An 11,072-nucleotide genomic window follows, 5' to 3' on the forward strand; every position below is an offset into this window, starting at 1 on the left:
TACTGATGCAGACGCACTTACAAGATCCCACCGATACCAGTGTTTGAATATTGTAATAATTAAAAAAAAAATTCAAACTACTGACTCATATTAGTGCATAAGTATTCCCCTCAAATCAATGTACCAAGACTTTTGCTTTAAAATATTCAAGAATTACATCAGAATACTATTAAAGTATTTATGTAATCACAAAATTCACACAAACTTCGAATTTGGCCTCATTTTTCAAGATAGACTTCACGAGTGTGACATGTCAAAAACCAAAATGCCAGAAAAGTATCAGCCAGTAGCAGGAAATAATTCCCAATATATATTTTCCAGTACCGATGTATCAGCTTAGTCCTACTGTGTACCAATTCCAAGATGTAATTTTTCGCTGATAATTTCTGGTAATCGTGTTGGAAATTTGCTTTCGTCACATCCGTGATTTGCAGATAGATTGGAACCCCAAACGTATGTTCCCAGATTTGACATTTTTCTGCATTTATTACAAAACTTTTCTCCCTTCCAAAATAACAAAATACTGGAACTATTCCCTGGACTTCACAGTTTCCAATTTTAAATTCTTTAGCTGTAGACCTCTGCAAAAATGTATAATTGAGTTGCACTCAATTTATTTATTAGAAATATTCTGCTAGTTTGACGCAGTAATTGTTACATTTTTCAGTAATGTAATTGCTAAAATGTCCAGATATCTGTGCTACTTAAATTCTTGTTACGGGAGTTTGGAAGCAGTAAGATATTAATATATACATGAAATGCACTTATGTATCTGCATAATGGTTTATTTCTTTTGATAATTTCGGTGACAACTGTACATATACAAGTTCCAATGTAGATGGTGACAGTGGTCACTGAAATTAACTGAATGAAATAACCATTGTGCGAATATGCAAGTACATTTTGTGTGTGTACTAACAGCTTTGTTCTCTTTTATAACTTACTGAAAAGTCATGTGAAAGTTGTGGAACATCCGCAACCTCCTGCAAACAAAATTATCAAACCTGCATCTGGCTTCACCACAACACACCTTCATTTCTGGGTAAATTTGTCCATTCCAGATATTCTGCAACTTTCTGTTGCCATTATCCACTTCAAGCATGTGAACAATAAGTCCGTGCAATTGGTGGAAATAATTCAAACTGAATTAGATATGGAATGCCAAAGACCCATGTTTGATTTCTGGTTGAACCACCATAATTTTCACATCTACAACATAACAATGTGTTGATTTGATTCTCCACAATTTTCAAGACCTTCTCTTAATCAATGTTTAATATATTGTACCAGAATGAATCTCATTGTTTCATAGTGAATTTCCGTAATTTCTCTGCTCTATAAAATGGACCCATTTAAGCCATAAGCACGTGAGCATTTGATCACATACAGCAGTTCTGCTGTATGCAATAACTGGGAAGAAAGAATAACATGTATTTTTACAGCAGGGGCAACTCATTGTTATATTTTTAGCAAAAGTTGCTGGGCATTTTATCTGTTGCATTCATAGCTGTGCAATGATCACAAGATACAGCGCAATCTGCATTTTAAAAACAGTTACTGTGCTGTACCCCAAATTGATCCCTTAGTTTGGTTCAAACCACGCTCACAATTTACTCTTCTTGATGGTTAATGCATTTTATTTTGTTCTGTTATATGAGTATATTAAAACTGCTTCATGCTCCTTCTTTCTTGTCCCAGTTTCCTCAAGGAGGTTATGCACAACAGCCTCATCCTGGTGCTTATCCTCAAGGACAAATGCCAGTGCATCCGTCGCAGGGTAGCCAGTATTATCCTCAAGGGCAGCACCCCAATCAGGTTCCTAATGCTGTACATCAACAGCAGCCAAACCTTCAGCAACACCAGGTGAACCTTCAACAACAGCAACAGTATCAGGCAAACCTTCAGCAACAGCAGCAGCATCAAGCAAATCTTCAGCAACAGCAGCAGCATCAGGCAAACCTTCACCAACAGCAGCAGCAGCAGGCTAACCTTAAGCAACAGCAGCAACATCAGGCAAACCTTCAACAGCAGCAGCAGCATCAACCAAACCTTCAACAGCAGCAGCAGCAGCATCAACCAAACCTTCAACAGCAGCAGCATCAACCAAACCTTCAACAGCAGCAACATCATCCGAACCAACAGCAGCAGCAGCAGCAGCATCAGGCAAATAGTCAACAGCAGCAGCCAAATATAAATCAAGGAGGCAACGAACATCATCAAGAGAACACTTTAAATACAGATAGCAGACAGCAGCAACCAGGAGTTAATCACCAACCAAAACAGGAAGCAGTACAGAGTGCCGATTCTGTTCCTCAAGTAAAACAAGTCCGTTAATAGTGGAATGATATTAGGTATAGAATTTATGCTCTCAAAATGCCTTGACCATGAAGAATACTGGTATATACCTTGAAACGCTACAGAAAGTTTTAGAATTAGCAGATTTTTCAGTTTGTAATTAAATGCGCACTGTACATTTTCAATTCCCCCACCCCCATTCTGTTACAATTGTTTAATCTAATTTTGAGTATACTTGATGTCAGGAATTATATGCAGTGTTCATTTGTTATGTAAGCTTTTTTAAGTGCTCAAAAATAAATGTACCATTGTGCATTTAGATTGTTGGCAATGAAAGAGGACTAAAAGAAACGTTATGAAATCTTACCCCAAAAAGTAACAGGATCATGATGAAATTCAGACTTTATTAAAAAAAAAATTTAAAAAATGAGCAAGTCTCATTTATGAAAAGTAAAGCCCATGTATCATTTTTTATGAATGTACAGGGTAACTATTGAATCTGAAGTTGATTCTTTTATGTGAACTTCGTTGGAGATCGTTGAATGGTATTCTGTGATAGGGTTAGGAATTATAGGAAAGAGCAGGATTAACTTTGATTTTCCTAATAATTAGAATGGATATTAGCATATTAATGTACAAATCCCTTTAGTACTAAACTATTTGTTATATTCTGATATGCTTTAGTATTGTTCACAATTTTATTAATAAAATAAGCTCCTGTAACACATCAGAAGAACACAGGTAGTTACAAATATAATTAAAAAATGGAAACTCTTCACACTTGCTATAATCAATAATTCAATCAGTTTTAATAAGATTTTTCATTCTATTCATAATGTAAAAAAAAAAAAAAAAAACTGAAAAATGCTCAGTAACCAAAAATTGCCACTGATGCAATGTGACTGTACTGATATGCATTTTCATGAATTTTTAAAGCTTAATATGATTTCTGAGAGAATTATGGTGTTAAAATAAGATTGTCAGGGTAAACACTCATATCTGACAAATATTACATATTACAAACATTGTGCATTATTTGACTTTGAACCCTACATTATAATGTGAACACATAGCTTAGAGTTTATACTATTGAGTATATCACTGTTATAAATACTAATGCTGACAATACTAATATTACACTAGGAATGCTGAATTGGAACAGGAAAGGCAATTGGGAAGTTCTCTCATGAAATAATGCCAACAAGGTTTATTAAGGTTAAAATATATCCAATGAAAATAAGTGTTGAAATGTGTAAAGTATTATTTTGCTGACTGAGCTCAAAAAATTAGTTGAAGTATATCCAGAATGTAGAATTATAAATAAAATTTAATGCAAAAAATATCTATACATATTTTTTCCACAAGGGAGTATGGTTGGAAATAGATGAATTAAGGTGTATGGGGTCCTTTATTAGTTAGCAACTTTCTTCCATGGGAAAGTACACCAGTGTAAGAAAAAGGGACAAAACATATTGGAAAGGACATTTTAACATATTTAGTTTTTGAATACGTATTCTTCCATATTGTAAGAGGAACTGTCAGAAGACTGCTTTGAGACAGAAAAGTGAACGAATTATCTTTGAGAAAGTTACATGTGTATAATTATAAAACTATTTACCAAGACATATTCTTGATACATAAACTTTTTTCAAATAGAATTGAAATTTCATTTCTTTATTCTTCAGATGGCTTGTCATAACTTGCAGCATATGAAATTTTACAAGACTTCAGACTGAAGACTTCAGATCCAAATAGAGTAAATCTAGCTTATATATAGACAGGGTGTAATATACAACCCCTATACACTTACAGATCAATGCATTTTTGATAATTTCAATCCAAATGAAAGATCATTATGAAATATCTTTGAATACTTTAAATAGTATGCTGTAATCCACATTCTCGTTATGCCATACAGCTGAGTGGACAATGCTGCTTAGTTGGTTGAAGAATGACAGGGAATTGCATGCATTCAAGCTGTCTCAAAAGTTATGAGCTGCACAATTCCAAAAATATTCTTTGTAGGGAGTTTCATTAAATTAAAAGTATCACTAACATATGAACTGAGAGTGTGATACCCAGACTATTCTTGTTCAAAATGGTATACCATGTACTGACATGTTTTTCTTTTCTCATATTTTGTTGATATTTAGAAATATTTTTTTTTAGTTGAACAATATGAATGTGCATTAAATGCATGTCGAAATAATTTCAGAACAACGATTTCAAACCCTTATCTAGTTTACAAATAACTTTTGTGACAATCTCAAATTAAAAAAATATTTTGTAAAGGAGGAATGATCACATGTAAGAATAGTTTAAGAGTGCATTGGACAGTATTTCATGACATTCATTATAATGACGTTATGTTCTTATATGTATATTAGGTTGATGCTTTTGTTTTTTATGGTTTTTAATGATATTTTTAATAACTAAATGTTAGCCCTTACTTTTTTTCATGGGTTGTGAACATGTATATAATTCAAAACAAGACTGTATTGTATTGTTACTCTCAGGATGTAAAGAAAATGAAATAAAAAATAAAAATAATTACATATTTTTGAGTGTTTTACTTGTAATTTTTAAATTACACAGATTTTTCATTTTTCCCACGTACACAGGAATATGTGTCATTACGAGACGCACAAGATATCATAATTCATTCCAATGAGTTCATGTTTAATTTCTTCTGGATAGTTTTTATTCGCGAAAAAATGAAATGTGAACTCATTAGAATGAATTCTCTATCTCGGCGTAACCACCAAACAGAGATCTTCAGATACAACACAAGATATCAGGTTGTCAGTTACATGGAGAGAGGTAGTTCACTATAATCAACTTATTTCATTTTTCACACAGTTTTTGTTCACAATTGATTTCACCACCTGTCTGGTAACTTTGTCAGAAGTGTAATGGCTTTAGCATGTTTCTTCCCCCCCTCCCCTTCCCTCTTTGCTGGTATGCATGGTGGTGCTAGCTGACATGAGTCTTCCTGGTAGTAATGCATTTGAACATTCAATTTGTATTGTTTTAGTTGAGTCAAACTATTTAATGTATTTTTATTTATCAAACATATATCATTTCTACCTGAATAGAAAGTTGTTACATTTGTCAACATAGTTAAAGAATTGATAATTAAGGTCTCGCACCTTTCAAATGAAACTAAATTACCTAAAATATTCTGTTCTAAAATATTTCACCAACAGTTTGATTTCGCAGCTTCCTGTATGGTGTAATGCTTAATGTTGTTGCTTTTATTCCCATTATTCAGGATCTTATTACATTTCTGTGTATCCAACTTTAAACTGTGTGCACAGTCCAATTAGCCCATCTGACCACAGTAATTTAATTTTTACAATTGTGCACATAGTTATGTCACTTTTCTACATCACTAGGTCAATCACACTGATAATAATAATGTTGATTAAATGAAGTAAATGTTGGAACAACACACACATCTCTCTGTTACCCAGGGTCTTTGGCATCACAGCATGCTAAGATGATGATAACCAGACCACAGAGGGTGTCGCAAAATATTATTATGTAACTTTTTTTTTTCCAGTTGGAATTTGGATTTTATCTGCCAGGTTTGCTACCCCCTGCAACAAGACTGTAAACATTTTTCTCTCCTCTTTACCTCGCAAGGAAACCTGCCATTTTTAAAAGTAAACCAGAGATAAAATAAAGTATAATCTTTTTTTTGCAAGATTCAGTGCATATTTTGCTAGTTAGCATTCTGGAAATTTTGCTTAACTTCCAGAATAAACTAGATTAAGGAAAATATTTTGTCTAAATAAACTAAAAATTCGGTTTCATGGTGGGTACAGTTTTAATATTGTACAGGTGGTGTTTTCAATTTCCATGTAGTAAATTTAAATGGCTTTCCAGTTAATTTCTTAAAGTTTTGCAACAAAGCAGCGATGCACTACCATCTCCGGCCCAGATGCTGTAACCTTTGTCAATAAAGGTAATGGTCCTTTGAAAGTAATCAGAAAACCAATTAAATTTGCAACATAAAAATACGAAACATCATGTGTAGCATATAAATTTGGTGTTCAGTATTTTACATAAAAGTTAGCCTTTTTTAAAATTAATGTGGTAGAAAAATATAATACCTGACAACTTATAATTTATAATAGGGATGGGTCGATATGAAATTTTGGCCAATACCGATAAAGTACCTATATAAAATTTACCGATACCGATAACCGATATTCTACCGATCCGATATAAAATTAGAAATTGTCCTTGAAGAACCTGAAACAGTGTTGCCACATGAAGGGAAATTTCCCTTTTTTAAGGGAAATTTGGAGCTAATTATAATTAAAAAGGGAAATTTGATGAAAAATAGCAAATTTTCAGGGAAATTTTAAGACAGACTCAACATTAAATATATTAAACATTATAAGTGATTCCAGTTTTGAAAATGAGAACATTTTCTTTTATTTTGTCACATACTTTGTTCTGAGAGGAAGGATGGAATTTGGGTTGGTCCACATATGGCTACCGTTTGTGGCCGGAGGTCATTGACCATTTACCCTTATGTCCCGGCTTTGGGAGTGGGAGTCTGAGGGTATTGTTTATGTAAGGCTTTCCGCGGTTCACTGAATTTTGCCGCAACGCTGCACGTGCAAACCATAAAGTTCTCTTTGTCGCAAACTATATTTACTTCAGTTTTCATTGGACACTGGGTTATTAGTTTGGTTTGGTTTGAGTTGCTGTTTAAAGTCCACTTTATGCACAGTAAGGCTAATCGGGACTGGACGTACAGTTTAAAGTGGGATCCAAACCACTTGTGCCTCCACTGGGTATCGAATCCGGGACCCCTTGATTACAAGGCAATGACGCTACCACTGCGCCATCGGGGAGGCCCACTGGATTATTCGTGTGCGAGTGTTTGGTGGAAGGTTGTGTCTGTTTTGGACGATGGAAGAACAAGGGGAGAAAGGAAACGATCTGCAGGTCCAGAATATATTAGAAAACCTCGTGGAGAATTATCGGAAGATGAGAAAACACCACGGAAACAAGTTAAAAAATTCCGTGCGGAGAGGGAAGATGTGACTAACAATACCTCTCAGACTCCAATGGATTAAATTTTAATAAAAAAACTACTTGTGTTTTAGAAGTTCCACCTAATATGTGAAATTTACCAGAATGGAACATTTACTCAGGTATGTACTATATTTTTTTTGTTTACCCCATACACATGCGTGGAATTTAAAAATTTTGATGGGAGGCAAAAATGTGATTTTCCACATAAACTCTTCATACTTAAAGGAAGTGTCGTTTCATCTACGCCTTACTAGAACAGCATTTTGTGTAGAATATTTTTAATTTTCTTCTGATGGTGTGATCAAGACAAGGGGCATTGGCCTCCCTAAATCCAATCTCTGTTTGTGTGTTTGGCTTTTTACTTAAGAAAATCTTACTTACTTAAAGTTGCCAACTTTAACGTAGTTTTAGCTTTCATCTCAAAACGAAAAAAATTGACTTGGTTTAGCAATAAAATCTAAATCTTCCAAAAAAATACATTTAAAGTTATTGATTTGGTTTATTTTACTTCACTTTTCTGCCACTTTTGGCTAATTGCAAAGATGCGGATGAGTGATGATATGATGAAATTTATGAATAGACACTCATAAACAGCCATGCCCAGGCCGGGATTCGAACCTGGACCACTGGCGTCGTAGCATTTAAAAGTTAAATTCTTTAACATTTTATACATACATACGAACATGGGTCAGCAATAATATTTATTATTATTATTGTTAATAATAATAATTCTTTAGATGAAGGGACAAAATGGACGAAAAAGGGAAATTTTACCCCTTGCAAAGGGAAATTGTGCTTACAGATTGTGGCAACACTGACCTGAAAGGTTCTTTGACCTTAATAAATGTGTGTTTCAAGGCAACTGCAGGGCAAAAGAAGTTGCATATTTAGACATTTACTTTTTAGAAAGTAAGGCATGGCGATTATCCATAAAAATTGCAACAAAATGGCAGAATTTTGCACTAAATTATCAGATATTTATCAATATATCAGATCGATAAAATAATCGGTAATTTTACCGATACACTGATATGCCTATATTGGCTGATACCGATAGAGTACCGATTAATCGGTCACATCCCTAATTTATAATAATTATTAAAGTGAGTAACCTTGTCATGTCCATAAAAAAAAAAAAAAACACATGCAGATGCTATGATACCTTTTGTTAACTCATACCTCAAGAGAAGTTCATAATACACAGTGAAAAATACTTAAATATTTTTAAATTAGATTATCCAGGTAACTGTATTATCTCTTACAGTTTTGCTGGTTGATTTAGGTTGTACCATTTTACATTTTTATGTCGATTAAAGCAGTGGTTCTCAATCATTGCGAGACTACGGCCCAGTAAATTCTTCTTTTATAAGTCGTTGCCCCAATCCCAATAATCTTACTCCTAAATGCCTTTCAATTTCTTTTAACTTTAGACATTGATTAATATGTAAGCTTTAAATTAAATTTTATACATAAACTTAATTATAAAAAGTAAAAGTTTGATTATGTTTAGGCCTGTTGACAAATATAAAATTAGATTTTGAGCACTGAATAATTCCAATTAATCAGTGGTGGCTCGTGGTTGCAGCAAATATATGTATATTTATATATAATTTTAATTTTTATACATTTATAATGTAATTATGTATATTTATAATTTTATATGTATTTATATTCAGACTGAGCCGATACCAATGTACTTATGTACAATAAGTTATATTTTAAACTGAATTAGGATTGGTTATACATATACACTCGAACCTATCAATTTGGCGCTGTGGACAGTAAACAGAGGATTTGAAGGATGTGTGTGTGTGTGTGTACGTACACACACACACACACACACACACACACAGATATATACATACATACATATTGGTGGTAAGGTTAGTAAATTACCTTCAGATTCTCCCCAAAAGAAAATATTTATCTTTGCCTAACGTGGACATTATTTTCTCTGTTGCTCTACGACACAGAACAGTAAGAACTTGCCTGCTGTTTGCACGCTGATGCTCTCTAATGGCATGTAAATAAAAGAATTAACATCCCAGTGGTTTTTGCTGGTCTGTCGAATCACAGTCTTTTTCCCTGCCTGACCTTGGTGTGTGGCAACTTGCCGGCTTCAGCAGGGGATAGGAAGAAGTGTTTTGAACCTTGCTGCAATGGCTACATCGCTGCAAAGACCACCTGTGTGTCTAGTCATATACTGTGAAATCTCGCAGGTTGCCGCCTACTTTTTAATAGATCATAATGGAATTAGCTTTTTTGAAGCAATCAAGGGTAAAATTATTTATGTTCAATATATTTAATAGAAAAACAATGAAAAAATACTAACAAAAAGTATGAAATTTCATGGTAAAATATCCGGTCGTTGTGCAACACTACAGCAATATCAGTAATCCCTCCTGCAATTGATACTAATTGGGAAATCGATGACTCCATTATTATACTTCGAAAATTGACAACTTTATTATAAATTTAATTTTAAGTATGGTGAAAATGATGTACTTTTATTTAGGCTCGTGACTGCGTATGAAATCCATCCATCCGCTGAGAACGAGTGTGTGGTGTGGTGGAGTGTGATCTTTTACACCCTGTTATTTCTTTTTGTGTGGGTTTGTGAAATCACAGGTGTACGCCAACAAACCACGAACCCTTTGGGAACTGAAGGGTGATTGGAGGCATCGGGACAGACATCTGCAAGAGGGTTATCAATAATTTTGTGGAGCGTATAAATGCATGCAGGCTCAGCAGGGGTGGACATATGCCTGACATTGTCTTTCATACGTAAATGGGAGATGTTACTGCTTACATATATGTGAAATATAACTACAGTATTTTCATGATATTTTCCCTATTTTTATTTAATTTTCTAATTTGGCATCATATAGGGAACACCCTATATTTGCATACTTTGTGATTCCCTTTTTTGTAATTTGTACATGCATTTTTTTAAGTTACTCTAAGTTCGTATTTAAGGTTGTTTTAAGGGTAATTTTAGAGCCAAAATGACCATATATTAGGCCTCTGTGAAATTTTTTTTGGAGATGATAAGCAAACTGTGTGGTGGGGGAGGTGGATAAATCAGTCTTCACTCCCTCTCAAATTACTAAATTTCTTGAGGGTGAGGGGAAACATCTGCTTCTTTCAGTGTTACTCATAACCCACTGCTATTTCTAACTGAGTTGACCGCATCATCAAACTGCCGAAGGAAACAACAATAAAATAAATAAATAAAAAACTACTCGAAGAATGTTTGCCAGCAGGAAGGGTACAAAACAAAATACTACAGGTTGAGAACAAATACAAACAGGCAATTTAAAGCTCATTGTGGACTGGAAGGTAACTTTTATGAAATGTATGTCATCATGGTTAGTGGTGGAGTTACTGCATTGGGGCCCTCTGCTGAACTGAACAAGAGCCATATGTTTCAAGATTCCTAACTTTTCTCTGTAGTTTCCAGTATGTATGGTACCCTGCTATTTGATTTTGCTAACAAGCAAAGAACAGACACTGTGATGAATACTATAGAAACAGGGAGAATTTTAAAATAACCTGTTGGTGTTCTTGACATCATGATTGTGAAAAGAAAGAGCGCTGTTTCTGCATGCCAAGCAATTTGTAAAACATTGTATGTACAGGATGGGCAAAATTCATGATCGGATATTGATGTAATATTACTAATGTGAAGGAAAATGCAGTAATCAATGCAGAAACTGCATTGAACT

At 34.1% G+C, this 11,072-nt stretch overlaps 1 protein-coding gene across 4 annotated transcripts in view; it reads left to right on the forward strand.

Moving 5' to 3' along the window:
* Nucleotides 1-4,852, forward strand: part of LOC145990968 (nucleobindin-2-like) — a 46,223-nt gene extending 41,371 nt beyond the window's left edge. For all 4 annotated transcript variants that reach the window (XM_083126555.1, XM_083126558.1, XM_083126557.1 and 1 more), the window contains one exon: nt 1,699-4,852. In XM_083126555.1, coding sequence (XP_082982681.1) covers nt 1,699-2,334 — 636 coding nt within the window. In that variant the 3' untranslated portion in view covers nt 2,335-4,852. The remainder of the gene's footprint in view (nt 1-1,698) is intronic.
* The last annotated feature ends 6,220 nt before the right edge of the window (nt 4,853-11,072 follow it).

The sequence above is a fragment of the Lepisma saccharinum genome, chromosome 8, assembly GCF_977018435.1.
Source record: "Lepisma saccharinum chromosome 8, izLepSacc3.1, whole genome shotgun sequence".
NCBI classification, from domain to species: Eukaryota; Metazoa; Arthropoda; class Insecta; order Zygentoma; family Lepismatidae; genus Lepisma; species Lepisma saccharinum.